Below are 20542 nucleotides of genomic sequence, written 5' to 3' on the forward strand. Positions count from 1 at the left end.
CCCTCTTTACCACCCTACCTTCACCCCGCTCCCTACCCTTCCCTCTCTACCAACCCTCTCCCTACCCTGTACCCTTCCCCTTTAACAACTTTCTTCCTACCAGTGCCTGCACCACCGGGGGTTGAACCCTGACACCCACCTCCCTTCCATAGAGCCCTGGCTGCTGGCTGCTCTGGAGCGCCCCCCTGTGGTCAGTGCACGCTGTCATGCGCCTCTGGAGGAACTGAAGAAGAAGTTCCCCCTCAAGGAGGCGGTGAAGAAGAAGGAGCTGAAGACTAGCATCCAGATATTTGGTAGCAGGTGAGAGAAGGGGGCCAGGAGAAGGGTTATGATGGGGACAGGGGAAATTTGAATGGTAGCATGGCCCTTAAAACTGGATGAAGTTTCTTTGCATTTTGCGACAAGTAGTAGTACATTGGAATTCTCTGTGCTGCTCCTCGCAACAATTTCCAGGCTGGTAATGAATTTTAATTGTAAATAGATAAATAATAATCCAATGTTAACAGTACAAATGGTGTTGACCCCTCTAGCTTTCACATTAGGATAGGATCGCCACCGCTCTATGCTTGTCCCTATTGGTTGTTTCAAGGCGATGGCTCTGGTGTGGAAGTGACCTCCTGTTGTCTGTCCCCCGCAGCTCTGAGGAGCCCGAAGCTAAGAAGGTGAAGCTGGACGAGGATGAGGACTTCAACCTGGCCGACATCACGGCAGGCAGCGTCAGTTCGGTGAGAGATGACTGCTGGCATGGCACTGACATCACAGCCTTAGATTTGAGGTCGTTTTAGCCAGAAATATTATTTATTTTATTTTTGAGATGTGTGTACACATTATTTGTGTTTTATTTTTATGTGTATATAGGCCTAGCTCTGTGGACCAATAGGCAGGAAGTAGAGTTTACGTTGCACTGGGGACTTGTTTAGCCAAGCAGAGATGTGTAGCAAAGTGAAGTGTGGAAAGTGAAGTGGAGAAGTTTTAACTCCACTTAAGATTCAATGATGGATTGATGACGGTGTGTTTCATTCAATTGGGGAAGGAATAAATCTATCAGCAACGAGAACAGTTGTATATTTCCTGAAGGTAGTGATAGATAAATTGTGACTTTATAAGCGAATGGCCACAATCCTAGTCCAAGGCAGATCTTTGTGCCACATTGTATTGATGCATAATTTTAACTGCGCACCTTTCAGCCTTTGTCTGTCTCTTTAGTTAAAATGCTTTCTGGTGAAAGGTTGTGTGTGGGTATTTACCATAGGGGTTAACTTATTTTTATTTGCTGTTGATAGTTACTATGATCCATTGTAAGATCCATGCCGGCATCAGGGTAGCCGTGGTGGAAGACATAGATATAGAGTCAAAATCACAGGCTTGTGGTTGTCTTGGGCAGGTGGGCAGTGTGGACCCAGCTAGAGACTTCTGCAGTCTGGTCCGCCAGAAGAGCCTTCCGTTTGGAGAGGGTGAGACTGATGACCTCCATTACTGCATGACAAGTTCACAGTGTGTTCATTCCTCCTTTATCACTCCAGCCATCGTTGACAGTACGACAATGGGACTTCCTCAGGTGTGCAAACTGTCTGTGGTAACTTGTGTGTGTGTGTGTGTGTGTTTGTTCCAGTGTGTCAACAGCTGATTGGTAGAATCGAGCAGCTGGTGTCGCAGAAGAGTACTCATTACTATATGAAGGCCATCTCCTGTATCCAGGTCTTCAGAGAGCAGTCTGTCAAGGTGAACGCTATCAAACACATCTCTACACTGTGTGTGTGTGTGTGTGTGGGGGGGGGGGGGGGTTACCTGCATATGTGAGTTTGCATTTATGGTATGCTGATGTTTTTGGTTCACTGTATTATGTAATATTGTAGTTGAGATCTAATTGTTGCACTGTGCCTTGGTTTCAGTGTATCTGTCATTCTGTATTTGATAATTACTGTTTGTGTGAGGAGGAGGGGGGGGGGGGGTGATCAATGACAGGAGAACGGTGTGCTTCATATGTGTGTGTCTCTTACAGGCTGGGAATGCTGAGCTATTTAACAGCTACCTCCAGTCCCTGAAAAGAAGCATTCCAGACCGTGGCCTGCATGACTTCTGGGGGCTGCTGGCTCAAGGTAGCCCTCACCTGACTCCATTACTTCTCACACATACACTCATTCTTTGGGGGAACTTGATGTGTGACACTGAGTGCAATGAAATCATTGGATTAGTTCCATCTTTGCCAACTTTTAGTCTTTCATCTGGTTGACAAGATTTTGTGGCTTAGGTCTGACATACCAGCTCTTTCTGACTGTGACCCAACCTGGCAACCCTCTAAGCCCCCACAGTAGGAGCCTCCTGTCTGGTATGAAACATCAGCAGCCTGCCTGGTGAACTTTGACCCTTTGTGTTCTGATTGACAGATGTCCTGACTCTGATCAACAAGGACGAGGTTGAGGGAAGCTCTGCCTCTAAACAAGAAGCCAATGAGGTGAGGGAATTAACCACTGCCCTCTATCACCTATGTGATGTCATCACCGACAATGGGATATTGTCATTATAACTTATGTGATGCAACTATGCTTCACAAACAGTAAGAGTGTGGACCATCTTGCATGGTGACATTTTGGATGGTCTGGACAGACCTGATCTAACGATGTTCATGTCCTCAGTTCCTGTTGATGGGGGAGAAGGAGGAAGTGACGGCTGCTTCTGCAGAGGGAGGTGCTGATGACGTGGATGACCTGGTAAGAGTTCTCTCACTTGATTATATCATCACATGATAAGATCTGGTAAGAGTTCTGTCACATGGCTAGCTTCAGTAGTATCAAGCCTTAGTTGTATTCCAGTGTTTCTGTAAGAGGAAGTGTGTGTGTGCGCCCACCTGATAACAACCCTGGGTGTGTTCTTCCTGTGCAGCTGGACATGATGTGAACACACAGCTGTTTGAAAGGGCGGACCCTGAAGGAAAAATACCACCCCAGGGAACCGGACCAAACAGATCCACACCGCAAGCACTCCCACACGGCTAGTTCACAGACTGGAGGTCTTTGTCCAGATATTAAATGTTGCTCAGCAGACTAGCAGCATTCACTGACTCACTGACCACTAATGTTTTCACTTTATCAACTTGAGTGTCTTTGGTTGAGATGCAGCAGTTGAGTAACTGAGACAAAAGTCGTTTTATTTTTTTTGTTAACTGGAAAGTTGTAATTTGTTTAAAAATGTACATCCTCAAAGGACACGGTATTTCACCCAACAGAAACCAACATCTACATCTGTAACTTTGTCTTGCTCCTGATGTTCGAATAAAGTCATTTTTGGTGAGCGGTGATCATATTTTGTCCATTATTGACTTTTGCACAGCATTACCCAAAATACAGGACACAAAGTATTCATTTAGCCGATTCTTTTATCAGAGAAGTTTTGAACCTGTAATCTATTGGTCTGCTGTCAAGTGCTCTACCACCACTGAGCTATACAACATATCCACAGAATACAGAACCACATAGTGCTAACTGGGAGAGCAGGCAGGTTTGGAAGCATTTTATGCCAGCAAGCTTACAACCTACCCTTTTTAACCTCTATATAAACAAAATGACTATAACATATCTAACATCCCAACCTTCTTAACCCTTATCCCATAAAGACACAGTGATCATCACATAACATGCACCCTCTGTTAACAAACCCACCTAAAGAAGCGTTCAAAGACGCTTGACTTTGAGCCATCAAACAGGTCTAGCCCTTTGAAGATGGCAAACTGGTCGCCCATGGCCAACTTCAAAAGGACGTCCTGATTGTTATCAGCTCCTGTAGTGATCACCGTAGTAACTGCCTGTACCGCGCGCATGGCTTGGACCGCTTCGTCCAGGCGGTCCGTGATCTCGGAGACGCCGTCAGTGATGAAGACAAAGGAGACTTCGGCATTACTCCTTGTCAGGAGCGTCATGCCTCTCTTGACTATGTTGTCGACGGCATACGCGATGGCGGGCTCCAGCTCCGAGGTGGAGTCCAGGTAGGACATGCGGACCAGGCCGTTGATGATGACCTCCAGGTCGTGAGTGAGACCGAAGGCCACCACGTTCTTATTCTTGCTGTACTGGAGCAGCGCCAGGCGCGCGCGCATGTGGTCCTTGGCGTCCTTCGCCAGAGTTAGGCTATGCGCCACCCTCGCCACGAAGTCAAGGACGTGCTGGAAGTTCTTCTCACCCAGACGCTCAGAGCCGTCCAATAGGAAGATGAGATCCACAGCTCGCTCCTTGCACCTGCCCAGGTCTGGTTCTGGAAGCACAGAATACAACGGAGCACCCTCAGTATTCAGCTTGATTCTGTTTGAAAGAATGATGTCATTGGATTAAATCTTACCTGTTTCACATGGCAGGTCTGGACACACAATAACAGGCTCTGAAAAAGAAAGGGAATGAATGGTGTGGATCAGGTTGTTTCAAAAAGAAATAATTTGTTATTAGACGTCACAGGTGGGAAATTACATCAAAAACATAAAATCATAGGAGCTGATTTTATTTAGACCCATTTATTCTCCCTCATTTGAGACTAGAAGTGCATCAATGTTATCCTTGGTGTTTCGGTGTACATGTCCTTGTGGCCGAGGATAAAATGCATTATTTTAGACTTAACTCATTGTTCAGCACTTCAGTAAGCATCGGTTGTTTTTCATGTGCTTGAGGAAAACATGTGACCTGACCGGCACTGTGACGACTCACCAGGGCAGAGCACGGTCTCCATCTGGTCAATGAAGTCCTCGGCCATCAGGTCAGCAAAGCGGTTCATAACAGCCACACGTCCTTGGCGCTTGCAGGTGATGGAGATCAAACTCTCTGGCTCCTCCTTCTGACCGAATATGTCGCCCACACCGATGGCGCTGACGTCCAGGCTGGGGTCGTTACATAGGTACCGGAGCAGGGTGTCATCGTCGCGTGGGTCGTAGCGGCCGTCGGTGATTACAACCACAGACACCCTGGCAGTAGCGCGCCGGCCGTCCCTGATTAGGTTGTCGTAGGCAAACTTGAGAGCGGAGGGTGTCCAGGTCCCTCCTGCTATCCACTGCAGGTTCTTCACCGCCGTCTTGAAGGCCGACAGGGAGTTGATGTTGGCGTCGTCAAGTTGGATGGCCTCGAACGTTCCGTTGTGACTGTACTGGACCACTCCTACCCTGGTCCCTGGAAAAAGCAATAAGGGAGAAGAGGGGTGACAGGGAAATAGGGTCGAGAAGGAGGAGGGAATACAAAGAGTAGAGAGGTGACATAGAGGGGCTTGGTAAAATGACAGTATGCCCTCTCTAATTCCCTAGACAACAACACTGATCTGCACCTCCAAGAATCTCTCGAGCTAATAGTGTCTTACTGAGTGTACTTCGTGACTGCCATCTGACTGTAAGTAACCAGAGTTTGTTTCATTCATTTGTGTTTTGCTAATTATTTGCCTCTTTGACAGAGGGTAAGGGTATAGCAGCTAAATTGGTCAATAGGTAGCTAGCTAGAGATCGAGTTTCAGGGTACTTGCCGCCGAGTGAGACCCTGGCTTTGTTTACATAATTAGGGCCATTGTCAGCTGCGCCTTGCATATTTAAGGCACCTAGCAATGCAGTGGCAGCCTCGTCTGGCAGCCTCGGTGCACGAAGACTCGGTCGAACAAAGACAGGGAGTCCAACAAAGACAGACGGTCAACTTCTAACCTTCACTACCTATCCAGATCTTCTCCACCTGCCCTCTCTCTTTCTATAGGGCTCTGGAACTGCCAGTCTACTGTGAACAAGGCAGACTTCATCCCAGCGTTTGCATCTCATGCTTCTCTTCATGCCCTTGCGCTGACAGAGACATGGATCCGCCCTGAGAACACTGCAACTCCAGCTGCTCTCTCCGTCAACCACTCCTTCACTCACTCACCCCGCTCAACCGGGCGGGGTGGTGGGACAGGGTTGCTTCTTTCCCCACATATTAAATACACATCCACACCACTCCCTGTTACTGCCAAATCATTTGAACACCATTATGCGATGCTAACTGATCCTATCAAAGCATGCTTAATTGTTCTTTATCGCCCACCAGGCCCGCTAGCCGACTTTGTGGAGGAGCTGGACATGCTCCTCAGCGTCCTCCCGGATGATGGAACCCCCCTGATAGTCCTTGGGGACTTCAACATCCACCTCCAAGGAACTCAGGCCGTCGACTTCTTGTCTCTCCTGACCTCCTTCGGCCTGACGCTGCTGAGCACACCGGCGACCCACAAGGCAGGCAAACAGCTAGACCTCATCCTGACACGTAACTGTATCACTGACTTAACCTCTGTAACCCCACTGCATATTTCTGATCACTACTTTATCCAATTCTCTATCTCTCTCCCTCCAACTCCTTCTACCTCCCCTCCCCTTGTAACTTTCCGGCCAACCTCCGCTCCCTATCCCCCTCCCATTTCTCCTCTATTGTAACATCCTCCCTCCCCCCCATTGACGAGTTCTCGTCCCACCCCACTAACACTGCCACCGACACCTTGTTAACCACTTTAACTGCATCACTTGACTCTCTCTGTCCCCTGTCAACCAGGCCTGCACGATCTTCTCCCTCCTGCCCGTGGCTTACGGATGTTATTCGTGAAGAACGGTCCACCCTTCGGGCAGCCGAGAGGAGATGGCGCAAGTCCAAAGGCGGTCTGGACCTTGATAAGTATCACTCCCTCCTCAAATCCTTCTCTTCTCACATAACTGGTGCTAAAACCCTCTACTTTCTGAACAAAATTAACTCTGCTTCAAACCCCCACAAACTTTTCTCTACCTTCTCCACCCTTCTTAACCCACCTCCCCCACCCCCTCCCTCCACCCTGACAGCAGACGACTTCTCCTCCTTCTTTGAGAAAAAAGTCGCCGACATTAGCAGTCGGTTCCCTAAACCCACCTTTCCTACCCTCTCACCCTCCATGACTGACCCAACTAAATGTCTAAACTCTTTTTCTCCCCTGTCTGAGGCAGAGATCTCTGACCTCATTCTCTCTTATCGCCCCACCTCCTGTCCCCTTGATCCTATACCCTCCCCTCTCTTTCAAACCATCTCCCTCTCCATCATAACTTTTCTTCTCCATGTCCTAAACTCCTCTCTCACCTCTGGCACCTTCCCCTCTGCCTTCAAACAGGCTAGAGTTACCCCTCTACTCAAAAAACCCTCCCTTAACCCTGCCGTTCTCCAGAACTACAGACCGGTATCACTGTTACCCTTCCTTTCAAAAACAATTGAACGTGCTGTATCTAACCAACTGTCTAACTTTCTCTCTCAGAACAACCTGCTTGACCCCAACCAATCGGGCTTCAAGACTGGCCACTCCACAGAGACTGCCCTCCTTTCAGTCACCACTGCCCTCCAGTCTGCCAGAGCGGCTTCCAGGTCATCCGTTATCATTCTGCTGGACCTTTCTGCAGCGTTTGATACGGTTAACCACCAGATCCTGCTCGCCAGACTTTCTGAGATGGGCATCACTGGCACTGCACTCCAGTGGATCTCATCCTACCTGTCGGGAAGATCCTACCAGGTTTCCTGGGGAGGCAAACTGTCAGGCCCTCGCCAGCTCTCCACTGGTGTCCCACAGGGCTCCGTCCTTGGACCCCTCCTCTTCTCTCTGTACACCACCTCACTTGGACCAATCATCACCTCCCATGGCTTCTCCTACCACTGCTATGCTGACGACACGCAGCTGTACCTGTCGTTCCCCCCGACCGATCCGGGGATCTCAGCTAGGATTGAGGCCTGCCTCACAGACATCTCCGCCTGGATGACCGAGCACCACCTCCAGCTGAACCTCGCCAAAACAGAACTTCTCATCATCCCGGCTAAACCCTCCATCTCCCACGATCTCTCAATCACCCTGGGATCCGCGACGGTGACCCCTTCATCCTCTGCCAGGAACCTTGGGGTTACCATGGACGACGAGCTCTCCCTCACGGCCCACATTGCTGCGGTCTCCCGGTCGTGTAGATTCACCCTCTACAACATCCGGAAGATCAGGAGATACCTGTCTGAGCACTCCACCCAGCTGCTAGTCCAAGCACTCGTCCTCTCCAAGTTGGACTATTGCAACTCGCTGCTCGCTGGTCTACCAGCATGTGCAACTCGCCCTCTTCAGAGGATTCAGAACGCGGCGGCCCGCCTGGTCTACAATCTACCCAGACGCTCCCATGTTACCCCGCTCCTCATTTCTCTCCACTGGCTACCTATCATGGCCCGTATCAGATTCAAGACCCTGGTACTGACCTTCCGAGCAGTGAACGGGACTGCACCCGTCTACATCAAGTCTCTCCTGCAGCCTTACACCCCCACCCGTCACCTAAGGTCTTCTTCAGACAACCGCCTGGTGGTCCCACCGCTCAAGACCGCCCGGTCCCAACACAAGCTCTTCTCCTGTCTGGCCCCCCAGTGGTGGAATCAACTCCCCACCTCCATCAGAGACACTGACTGTCTCTCCACCTTCAAGAAAAGGCTCAAGACGCACTTGTTCCGGGAGTACAACGGTACTTAGGAACGGTTCGCTTGACCCGATGTTAGTTTCCTCAAGGATCACAATGACTCTTGCTTAGAGACTTGTTGCTCTTGTGGTTAGTGGTAACTGATTTTAATTTTTGTTCTCGCTGTGATATATTGTTTTATTACTGTTGCTTGCTTTTTTCCACAGGTACACTTGCACTTATAGCTGTTCATGTTGTTTAATTGTAACTTGTTTAACTACATGCTCTTATGGTTCTTCCCTTTGGCACTTACTTTGGTTGTTCACAATGTGTGCTTCATATTTTGGCTACTCGCGATGTTTTTTGGCTATCTTGTTGTTATGATCAGTGACCTATGCACTTTGTAAAGCTCTCTCTTGGAAGTCGCTTTGGATAAAAGCGTCTGCTAAATGAATAAATGTAAATGTAAATCTCTCCAAAATAATTCTTATAACAGGAACAAGGGCATAGGTTTGAACATTGGTGAGGAGGACAAACATATTTATCACCCTATATGCAAACTCTACCCCTGCTCTGCCGCTAATTATTGGTGGGGACGCTGCTACGGTCTCTTTGACACTGATAGGGACACCCCCCTATTGTCCAGAATCTCCCTCTATGAACAGGTATGGGCTGGGTCAGACTGTTTGAGGGAAGCTACACCAGCATGGCTGAAGATCCTATAGTAACTGTCTCAGCATGGCTGAAGATATTACAGTACTTGTCTCAACATGGATCCTACCTGTCTCAGACGAGGGGTCGCTGGACAGGGAGCCCAGCCTGTTAATGGTGCTGATCACAAAGTTCTTCTCCAGGGTGAAGTTGGTCATCCCAACACTCTCTGAGCTGTCGATCACAAACACGATGTCCAGAGCTCCGCAACGCTTCTCACAGTCTTGAGGAAAACAGACATTCTGTCAGCCTCGGGTTGTAAACAGTTGTTGTCTTGAACACATGGACTCCTCAGTGGCTCACTGTGTTTAGGCATTTTTCTTGTATTGTGTCGTGTGTTCACTGTATTGACCTATCGCTAAGCCCCGCCCCTCGAACGCAAACGGGCCAATGGCAGTTTAGTAACAGCTGCACTCGGACATCTTCAGTTTACAACTCCATAGAGTAGCATTAGGAAAAGGGATCCTTCTGTTGTTTTATCGGGTTTGTTGTAATTTAAGTGTAAAACAATGGTCAAACGATGTGCATGGGGTAGATGCAACACTGATACGAGGTATCTGAGAGGATGGGCAATGGGGTATATTTGATCCCATTTCCTAAACCAAAACAAGAGGGCCAAATGTCTCCGGTGGATAAAGCTGTGTGGCAGACCACACAGTCAACTCAACGTAACGAAGATAAACAAGGATGTCATCACATTATTGGCATTGACAGTACCGGCTTACTTTCACCACTGATGTTATGCTAGGCTTAGGCAAGTTATCTCTGGTTAAAACTAGCTAACGTTAACGTTATAGCTACGTATAACGTTTGGCTAGCTATTCACTAGCTAGAAAGTTAGGACACTGCCCTGTCAGGGACAGGGTAATGCTAGTAAATAAACTAATAAACGTAGGTTTACATCTCAGTGTCTATTCAGATTAGTTCAATTAACTGAAGGTAAATTTATGTAGCTAATCTAACCCTGCGGTGCATCAACAATACTGGTATTGCCAACCATTGGATATCCACGATTCAGGATATCGTGAATGACCGTGAGATGAAGCTTCTCCCTCTTGCATTGAGATCTGAAAATTCTCGCCTCCAATTTAAGTTTGTCATCCACCATATCTACTTTTAAATTATGTACGTATCCCTCCATTCATTGCATAATGAAGTCCCTTTTGACGGCTAAAACTCTAGTCAGCTGCGATAGCTTGTCCGTGTTAGTAATAGTAACTAAGGGGGGCGGGGCTTAGCGATAGGTCAAATTGCCCCCGCTCAGTCCTAGGTAGTCGCTGAGCGTCCTGCTCAGTCCTAGGTAGTAAAGTTCAATGCTGCAGTGCTTCTCAGTGTGAGAATTGTCTCGTGGGTTCAGACCTTCAGTACTTGTATGTTATTTTGGATGAAAGCATCTGGTAAATTATATGTAACATGCACCTCACAGCACTCCCATTGGCCCCCAGTATGAAAACAGCTCTTTAACTTACCACAACAACCGCATGTCTGTCTGACATAGCCCATCACGTCACATTCCTATATCACACACACAAATTGGTGGTATCAAGCACTGATCTGCAATAGTTGTGTTTGTTTATGTGTGTGAGAATAGGTCTAAAATCTTCATATGAACTGAGCTTACTGTAAGTCCAGGGTCTCCCACTGGTCCACGGTCGCCCTAGTAGGAAGTAAGATCTAAATAGTCAGATACTAGTAACAACTGATCTATATCTTTTGTTTAAAGACCATCTAATTGCCTTTTTATGTATTTATAGTTGAGTGTTTATGCATGCTATGAGGTTCTGTCCTCTGATGAAACTTTTGGAAGAACACCAAGCTAAACACAGTTGGTTTCCTTTGGATGTGCGGTTCTTACGTCTGACCCTGGGTCTCCTATGGGCCCCCTGCTTCCCGGCTCTCCCTGTGAACCTGGCTCACCCTGGAAGAAGAGAAAAACAAATATCCACTTTACTGGAAATTCTCTGGAATTTCCCTTAGATATTGCTGCTTAATAGGTGCCAAAAAAAACATACCATTGCACAGAAACAAGATCTTGACATTCTTTTCACGAATGTTGTATTCAAGGTTATTTTATAAATAGGTTTTAAATGCTATAAAACCATGCATTTTCTTTTTTCCTTTCAATTGGAATTGAATTTGATTTTTTTAAGGCTGTGTAGTAACGTTAATTCAGTATATTTTAATGTCCATGAACATGTATTTCTAATTGTCTGAACTCACTGGTTCCCCAGGGACTCCTTTAGGCCCCGGACCACCTTTCTGACCACACTCCCCTCGACTGCCCAGAGGTCCGACCCTGCCTTTACCACCCCTGTCCCCCTGGGAAGACCAGTCACACAACACAACATATACCCTCACCAAAACACAACACAGAATGTAACACAACACAGAATATAACAAAATATAATACAAAAACACTATATAACACAACGCAGAATATGGTTTAACAACAAAAGCACACAGCAAATACTGGAAACAGTAAGGCCCTTTTAATGTGGCCAGTATAGCTCTAATACTGCAACGGGGTGGTTCTAATACTACAGATAGTATGGCTCTAATACTACAGAGATACAGTATGGCTCTAATACTACATACAGACAGGATGTATCTAAAACTGCAGACAAAACAGCTTTCAGCAGCAGATATCAAACCATACCGTGGAGCCTCTCGGTCCAGGATAGCCAAAGCCAGCTCTGCCAACGTCACCCTTCAAGGAAATAAAAGGAAGGATGTCAGTTTTGCCGGATGTTCGTTGTGGAGCCATGGACTGCTGTTATGCTGATGCCCCCCATGGGCCTGGTCCCTCACCTTGGGTCCCGGAGCACCTGTCTCCCCTCTGACCCCCGGGTCCCCTGCCACCCCAGAAGCACCCTGTAGACAAAGAGCACAGATCCACTGACCACAGGTTTCCTCGATCCATTCACTGTACCTCACAATGTTTTTTTTTGTGGTATGTGTATGTGGTGTTCAGAATATAAACATGAGCTTTATTCTGTGTCCTTTACACTGTGCAGGATGTACAAAAAAGGTAGTATTTCATAATGTAGTAATCAGGGTATCTGTTAAATACAGCATACTTGTGGTCCATACTTGTTTACAGAGTGTAAGTAATCTAGTGTGGTACGTAGCATACTTGTGATCCATTTTCTCCTGGGGAACCAGGCTGGCCCCTAGGCCCAGGAAGACCCAAATCCCCCTAGAAGAAGATGAAAGAGAAATAGAGCTTAAACCCTCATTACTGAGGTCGGCTCAGCTGGCACATCATTACTCATCTACACACAACATTGGACTTTCAGACAATGTGAAAGGGTGTTTGTCCTGCCACAGTGATCCATGTGAATGTTCTGTGTGTGTGTTTGTCTGGAAAGAGGAGCCAGTGCTCTGGCAGTGCATCAAGACTGGGTGACTCAGTGCATCTTCAGTCATAGAGACTGTGTTGTCTTTGGTCAGGGTTAAGGCTAGAGTTGGCAATGACTTGTTGATCATTGGGTGTGCTTTGCCTTCGGCAAGGGCGCAACCTTTGTTCTCTCACATATATATTATTTATTTATTTTCGCCCCCCTAAGGATCAGTCAATATTTGGACTACATAGACAACCTAGGTGTCAAAAGTTTCGTCTTGGTAGCGATTGAGTTGCTTGTATTTTTATTTACACTCCGTTGCACAGTTTAGGAGGTCACAACGTTTTTGTGGCAAAAAGTGTATTCTGTCAAGGAAGGGTACCAGTGCTAGCCTACGTCACTACGTCAGCACACGTTAGCAACGACGCATGGATACAACGTGATAGAGACGTTCTAGCACGCAAATTGGAGCTTGGATTATGAGTGAAAAATGGCAACCCCCAAAATTACCAACCATTGGGTTTTGTTGAGAAAGCTATTTCGAGTGGAACTGCAATCTCGGATTTTTTATTTAGGTTGTGAAAGACTTTGTAATTCTAGCGAGTGCGGGTCGCCCATGAGACTGCCTAGGCGGCAGCCATGCAAGCGTCATAGTAGTTTAGTATTTTTGTAATTTTATAGTTCGGTCAATTCTACACCAAAAAACAGAAGGGGGGCAATGTTATGACGATATGACTATTGTGAAGAAGGCCAGATGGTGAGATTTTAATGTAGGTTGCTGTAAAAACTTTGGTTTGCTACGTGAGAGCCCCGTCAGCCTCCGTTGACGATTGCGTCAGTTGTTGTCGATCTCTGATGAGTATTTTCTTAATTTCGTACCAGGGTCAATTCTACATAAAAAATCAGAAGGAGGGCAGTGTTTTAAAGATATGGCGATTGCGAAGATAGCCACCGGGTCGGCATATTTTTGTGATTTGTGTAAAACGTGGAATTTGAGTGACACCGCGGCTTGTTTTGACGTTAGCCTCAGTCAGACTCGGCTCGCCCACTGGCAGTGTGTAGTAGTACTGTCTTCAATGCAACAGCTAAACTTTGTGTCAAAACGTTCTCATTTCCGGCGCTTTCAAACAATCAGTGAAATGTGGAGCAACAGCAGCTAGCTTGCCTCTAGCAAACCTATTTTGAATAAGCCATTTCCCCCTACATTAATGTCAAACTTATTTACGTTTTGGGGGGCATATTTTCAGTTAGCAGACGGTACTGTTTGAATCGCGATTCCATACTGCCAGTGACAACGTTGTTACAGTAGCTTGTTTCAAAGGGGGTTCGCAGCTGTTTCAAATGGTGTTCTTAATGAAATATGCAATATGAGTAGGCTAAATGCTTGAAAATATCACTAGAAGGGAAAAACTTAGAGGACGGACCCACCTGCAACCGACGCAAGCAAGCACACCCTACAATTTCCCCAGAAATTGTACCCTCTCTAGTTATCTGTCTAGTATTGTTATCTACACTTGGTGGAGGCACACACACACCTCACCTTTGACCCCTTGTCTCCAGAAGCTCCAAGGGGGCCTCTTGACCCCTCAGATCCTAACTCACCCTAAGGACACACAAACATCAATAAACACACAAATATTTACATTAGCAGAGCTACTTTAAATTGCAATTCATCAGCAAAGTATGTCAACATTGTAGCAGAGGCTGAGCCTTACAAACACATCAAATAGCTGATATTGTTTACAGCCGCAAGCTGCAAATTACTTCTTCTTTCACTGAAATGGTCCACTGGGTCATCAAGAAATGGAACGTGATGTCTGCGAAACTCCTGACATTCTAATTTAGGAAACTATTAAAAGTTATTTTAACTGATTTGAATTCATAAATTGCACGTTCAAATAACTACCATCCTCCCAAGATCTGTCCTTGATGCATATACTTTGTGATATGGTTTCTTTCTAAAACTGCTTGTCAGCCCTCTGTGACTGTACCTTCTCCCTCTGTGACTGTACCTTTTGTCCTTTGCTTCCACTTCTTCCTGGTCTTCCCTTTGGTCCGTGGGCTCCTCTTCTACCCTGGTCACATGAACACAGGCATGTGATTTGGATTTCATCATTAACCAGAGCTAATGTGTTCTTTGAAATGTTTGGGTGGTGGAAATTAGCGTACAGGGTCCCCTCTTCGTCCAGGAAGCCCATTTTCCCCCTGAAAATAAGTCAAACAAATTTACATTTAGTCATTTAGCAGAGGCTCTTATCCAGAGCGACTTACAGTAAGTACAGGGACATTCCCCCCGAGGCAAGTAGGGTGAAGTGCCTTGCCCAAGGACACAACATCATTTGGCACAGCCGGGAATCGAACTGGCAACCTTCTGATTACTAGCCCGCTTCCCTAACCGCTCAGCCACCTGACTCCCAAATAATTTAACTTTAAATTAGGTTGCTTCATAGACTACAACTGATTAAAATGGTTTCTATAATACCGTTAATCCTTTGGTTCCTGGCAGCCCAGCACTTCCAGGGATGCCTTCTTCCCCCTGAGCAACAAGAGACACTGTCACTGGGCCTCTTCATCACATCTCTCACAGTGATGCCTAGTCAGATCCGCTATCCGGTGACTTGTGCTGAGATGTGACTGTACACTTATTGTACCTTACCTCCAGGACCACCAGGACTGTACCATTACTGTACCTTCACTCCAGGATCTCCAGGATGGCCTACAGGTCCTGGTCTCCCTGGGATACCTGGATCTCCCTGGATATCAATCAAGTCATCATCATTAGTAATCAGTCATGAGAAGCCATTCCATCTCACATTCCAACGTGGCTGAACCCGAAACAACAATAAACAAGAATTCCAAACAAAAGAACAATTTATTCTGGAAAGATGGATGGACGGAATTATATATGTATGTATGTGAAGCCTGATGGAGGTGGACGGTGAGTGTGGGTGGTGCCAGGTGCAAACCTGTTCTCCGCCGGCTCCAGGTGGTCCGCTTTCCCCCACCTCTCCTGGGTAGCCATCTGGACCCTGCCAACAAGACAGTCAGAGGGGGGAAAGGACACGTGCAGTTTCAATTTCAACATTTTCCTTGACCTAGTCCCACAGGGCACCTCTGAGGTCAGCCAGACCTCTCTCACCTGGTCTCCCGGGTCTCCTTTGCAACCAGGAGCTCCAATGCGACCCATTTTACCCTGAGACATCACATATACACACACAAAATGGCAGGTTATAAGGTTAAAATAATTTAAATACAGTGTTTACTGTGAAAATTACATAATATTTTTTTATATAAAAATTTGACTGACTGCAAGGCTGGACTCACCTTCTGTCCATCTGTTCCATTCCTACCAGGGAATCCTGAAATGCCCTAATTACGGAGGACACATTCAATGTTAATAAGTTCAATATCTTTACCTACTGTAGCAATCTAACAACAAACTGTGGCACACACATGCAGTATAACCACAGGCACACACATGCAGTAGAAAACACCCACAAATACCTTCTGTCCATATAGACCTTTTTCACCCTGTGAAGTAAAAAACAAAACATATTCAGTCATATTCAGATATAAATCATATTTACTTTAAGTGGAAATAAAATTACTTAACTAAATAGCATTAACTTACCTTGTCCCCATTTAGACCAATCTCCCCCTAAATCAAAGAACAGTATTTCAAAGTTAATATCTAATTTTAATGAGAAATCTCTTGATAAAGGGATGATCGATTTGTTTCAGCTAACAAACCTTCGTTCCTGGATTTCCTATGGGACCTTCGATACCAGAGTCTCCCTGTTATGAGAAGCAATCAAAATATCAACCACAATTCTCTAGAATAAAAGCAAAGAGAACATGTTTATATATAGTGTTGTGCACTTTAAGTCAAATACTATAATAAATGAAAATAATAGCAACCATCCTATCCAGCAATAAGCCACGGCTGGGTGTGGGAGAAATCATTGACCAGCTTTAATAATTAAAGGTCCAAACTGTATTTATTCACTGTTGCGTGAGGTTCTCGTTAAGGAAGATTCTGGTACAGCAAAAGTACATGTATGGTCCACGAGAGCGTGCAGTAAAAACCATGTTCGTCACCTTTCCTTAATTAGCCCTGTTCAGTTGCACCTGTGCAGTGTGCACATAGATGTCACTAATAACAAAACTACACTGCCTACACTGCCACCCAATGGTAAACTTGATATGCTACAAATGATAAATTGACATAACTACAGACACAGCTAATGGTTCCTACAATAATAAAAATTAACATACGAAACAGTTTTTGATTGAAGAAATTTTTCAATATTCAATCTAGGTCATAGCTTGTCTGATTGAAAGAAAAGGCAAAATAATAACCACAAATCCAGGGACTTGTGTTTGCAAACAGGAAAGGCATTAATGGGTGAAATAACAAATAGGAAAATACACAAGCTAATATTGGCCTACCTTGATCATGATGTCTGACACACCAAGGAGATCTTACCTGCTGACCCTTTTCACCCTTCGGACCATGATCACCACTTTCTCCTTTTGCTCCCTGAAAAGGAAATTATATAATTCAAACATGTTGGAGATTTTATTAAACCTTAATAAAACAAAGTTTTTCAAATGGGATATTCCTGTAAGTCCTCACCTTAACACCTCTGTCTCCTTTTGGACCAGGAGGTCCTGGAGTCTCCAGACACTGAGGTTTATAACACTGCAAGATCAGAAACATTAGATTTGTAGTTGTGTACGCTAGGATTTACGTTAAAGTGGAGGCTAGAAAAACACATAAAGCCCCTGAGAGAGAGAGAGAGAGAGAGAGAGAGAGAGAGAGAGAGAGAGAGAGAGAGAGAGAGAGAGAGATGATTTACCTGTAAATAGGCTTGGTATTTCTGAAAAGAGAAACAATTTACAAAACATAGTTACATGCAATGTAAGCACACATTTCTGAGGCATTGTATTTCTTGCAGGCATTCTTGAATGTTTAAAGACAGTCCACAACTGAAGATAATCACCATAGCTTTTATGATTCGATCGATGGAAGAGGTCATTATTTTGGGTCTCCTATCAACAATGGTCACAGCCATGTAGTCACTCCGGTAGACCCCAGCAGGGGAGCTGGCTATCTCCAGCAGGCCAGACTCCTCCAACTCTCTGGAAGCAGCCACGGTGAACACCTGGATCCCCCGATCTCTGGCCGCCTCTGACGACTTCCTCATGCCTCCGCAGGGACTTCCTGTCACATGACCATCCGTGATAACCACAGAGAAGAGCGCAGCCTTCCTTCCAGCGGTGTGCCGCATCATCTGGTGGGTCATGTTGGTGAGGGCACAGTCGGTGTAGGTGCCCTTTCCCAGATACACAATCCCACTCAGGTGCCTGATGAAGTTCTCCTTGGTGGTGATGGGGCTGAACACTACCTGGCTCTGGGAGTAGTGTAGGCCACCCAGAGACCAGGAGAGGTGGACATTGTTGCTGTACTCCTCATCCTCCAGCCTCTCAGCAAAAGTCTTGGTGAACTCCTTGACCCACACCACTAGAGAGCCAGGATAAGACTCCTGCAAGGCGATAGTTTCCGAGGTGTCGATGGTGAAATACAAGTGGATGGGACAATCAATTGTTTCTGAAATTAGACAGTAATGACAAACAATGAACTTATTTGGAATGGATGATGACGTACATGTGTACACACATTTATGGCTAACTTGCATTGCTTTGCTTTCTGATAATTAATGATTGTCAAAGTAAATGACTTTTACAGGAATCAGATGAAAATGTGCATTTAACAGACAAGCATTGTGCAAGAAATATAATAATTAATTGACCAATCCAATTGATTCAATCCATAGACAAGGATTAGACCAAGGCCTGAATTTACCATCACAACCGAGATATGGGGGACGTGGACCGTCAGTCGGGACAATCGGTTCTGGTGTTGGATTTAGCAACTCATTGTCCCCAACCGGGGTTTGTGGTCCAGTGCCTGGATTTGGCGGGAACGGGCGTGGTCCTCGTGGGGTTAGAATCTGAAGAAGGGCTGCTTGCAGGGTGCATAGAAAGATAACACCTGATCTCAAGTCCATTTTCTCAGCCCTAAGGACAGAGGAATGTTATTGGGAGGGGGTGCTGAAAATGTTCTCATGTTCTCTGGGCTAGCAGGAAATAGCTGTCAAACAAATGTGTTCACAGAAGGCATCTCTCCATGTAGGATTCAAAATGTTTATTTGGGAAGATTACAGAGTGGAATCTCTACTAGCCATTTGTGATGTATGTATTGTACTGTAGGCTACATATATAGGCCTATATTGTGCAATAAATTGTATAAAACATATACTAGACCAGAGTGTTGGCCTATAGGCTACAAACACAATTGATCTACCTTAGGTGATAAAAATTACTACTATCTTTGTAGCTATTGTCCATAAAATAATTTGAGGACTTAACCCGTAATATATTGTGTATTTAATGTGTTAAATGTTTTCTTCTGAAATGTGGCAGAGGGTAAATTCAGTATTAGTTATGAAAAGGTTTACTTACCAAAAGAATGAGAACCGCAACTCTCCTGTCTGCAACCTGAAATGTAATTTAGAATTTCCAAAAATCACGGGATAAACAGCATAATATCTGCGAATTGACGGAACAATTTTATACCCTGCGACAAAGATCTGAAGCCCTGTTCATATGGCGTTTACCACAGGATCTGCGCAGCCGTGGAGATAAAGCGAAATTCTTCAGAATTTCGTTGGAATTAAGTCAGTCTGAAGCCAAAAACGAACTTTTGGAGTAAACTCAGATAGATAGAGTTTTACTCCTCGGCGGATCTTGACCTATAGAGACTTTTGAAGTATTTCCTCAGCCCGCAGCTGTTGTCTGTCACCGCTGCCTCAGACCGCTAAGTATACACCGCTAGTGTACACCGAGAAGCAGAAGGGAGATAAACTTTGTGCAGACGAATGCCTCACATAACCTTGCAGCCATGGTCTTTGTTTACATCCCTACATGGAAGCGTTAGACTCTCCTTTCTCTGTAGCCCGTGGTGGTGCCCCACGATACTAATGCCTGTGTGTCTGGTAATGTCTAAATATTGTATGTATAATTCTCGGACAATATATTCTACACACATCAGACTAGAAACGTGTACTGATGAAACACCTATAGTTGAAACATGATGGCTCATGAATCATCTCACAAAGTATTTGATTGGTCTTGTTCCTCACGTTTTGTGTTTACTGAGAGACACTGTTCCCGGTGCATGTAAATCATTTCAAATGACTTGTCTGTCTCTTATTTAACCTCTCTGGCTTCATTCACGGTTTTTAATCAGTCAAGGACTGATATTGTATGTATCGTTGTCGTCCTCCTGCTCCTCTACTGTAGTGTCACCTCCGAGGTCATCCAGCCCATTCGCCTCATTTAACTTCCATCGCCTCTGACAGGTGCACCTTTTGGAATAGAGGAGTTGTAGGCCTAGAACATTAGACAGATGATGGAAGAAGCTTCACTGGATTCAGCCCATCATTGCGAACACACGGTGGTCATCTCAGTAGGCTAATATAAGTAGTTTGAAGGTCGTTGCATGATTTGAAAGTGAATGTGTTTAACTTTAGGGATTTATTTTTGTTGACCAGAGCTGGGAACCATATAGAGGGATTAAAGTAGTCTATACCTGTTTCCAGTGGCGACTGGTCATTAGGGGCAGGTGCAGTGCCCCACCTGTTATCAACAGAAAGAACTGCAACACAATTATGTTATTTTTTATTTGTTTCGTTTACTTCGAATCATTTATTATCTATGAATATAGCATCTTCCTAAATTGTTTCGTTTCATTCGTTTGTGTTAGGATTTTATTTCCTGTTCATTGGTCCCTGCGTTGCTGCTTCAGACTGCGTTCTGCCGATTCGAGTTAGCAGAGGCTAATCGTGAAGATGGGGCTCTGGTGGGGCTGGCCCCTCTCTCACAATGCAATGTACATTGGACGAGGAAAAGTATTAATATGCATGCTCAGAATGTAATGTAATGTAATGTGGATCACACAAATTTGATGCCAAGTGGGGCTGAGAGCCGGTTGCCCCACCACAGCGTCATT

The 20542-nt window shown here is 45.5% G+C and overlaps 2 protein-coding genes across 3 annotated transcripts in view; one reads left to right on the plus strand and one right to left on the minus strand.

Moving 5' to 3' along the window:
* Positions 1 to 3298, plus strand: part of xrcc5 (X-ray repair complementing defective repair in Chinese hamster cells 5) — an 18463-nt gene extending 15165 nt beyond the window's left edge. The window contains exons 14-21 of the mRNA XM_067252302.1: positions 104 to 300; positions 638 to 725; positions 1385 to 1454; positions 1613 to 1722; positions 2003 to 2099; positions 2388 to 2455; positions 2637 to 2711; positions 2884 to 3298. Of these exons, the coding sequence (XP_067108403.1) occupies positions 104 to 300; positions 638 to 725; positions 1385 to 1454; positions 1613 to 1722; positions 2003 to 2099; positions 2388 to 2455; positions 2637 to 2711; positions 2884 to 2898 (720 nt within the window). The 3' untranslated portion in view covers positions 2899 to 3298. The remainder of the gene's footprint in view (positions 1 to 103; positions 301 to 637; positions 726 to 1384; positions 1455 to 1612; positions 1723 to 2002; positions 2100 to 2387; positions 2456 to 2636; positions 2712 to 2883) is intronic.
* LOC136958097 (collagen alpha-2(VI) chain-like) lies at positions 3123 to 19355 on the minus strand. 2 transcript variants are annotated; one of them, XM_067252301.1, is made up of 29 exons: positions 19108 to 19355; positions 18994 to 19029; positions 18335 to 18549; positions 17472 to 18079; positions 17328 to 17348; positions 17105 to 17170; positions 16955 to 17008; positions 16219 to 16263; positions 16100 to 16126; positions 15973 to 15999; positions 15793 to 15837; positions 15608 to 15661; positions 15435 to 15497; positions 15159 to 15221; positions 14951 to 15004; positions 14638 to 14673; positions 14481 to 14543; positions 14009 to 14071; positions 12261 to 12323; positions 11936 to 11998; positions 11784 to 11834; positions 11348 to 11446; positions 10983 to 11045; positions 10749 to 10784; positions 10597 to 10642; positions 9198 to 9350; positions 4692 to 5147; positions 4333 to 4371; positions 3123 to 4248 (listed from the first exon to the last, which is right to left on the minus strand). In XM_067252301.1, exons 3-29 carry the CDS (start codon positions 18537 to 18539, stop codon positions 3647 to 3649), a joined length of 3165 nt encoding a protein of 1054 aa, XP_067108402.1. In that variant the 5' UTR covers positions 18540 to 18549; positions 18994 to 19029; positions 19108 to 19355; the 3' UTR covers positions 3123 to 3646. The 2 variants fall into 2 exon arrangements, with proteins under 2 accessions (XP_067108402.1, XP_067108401.1); XM_067252300.1 differs by having other exon boundaries at positions 18994 to 19355.
* Between the last annotated feature and the right edge of the window lie 1187 nt (positions 19356 to 20542).

The sequence above is a fragment of the Osmerus mordax genome, chromosome 2 (assembly GCF_038355195.1).
Source record: "Osmerus mordax isolate fOsmMor3 chromosome 2, fOsmMor3.pri, whole genome shotgun sequence".
NCBI classification, from domain to species: Eukaryota; Metazoa; Chordata; class Actinopteri; order Osmeriformes; family Osmeridae; genus Osmerus; species Osmerus mordax.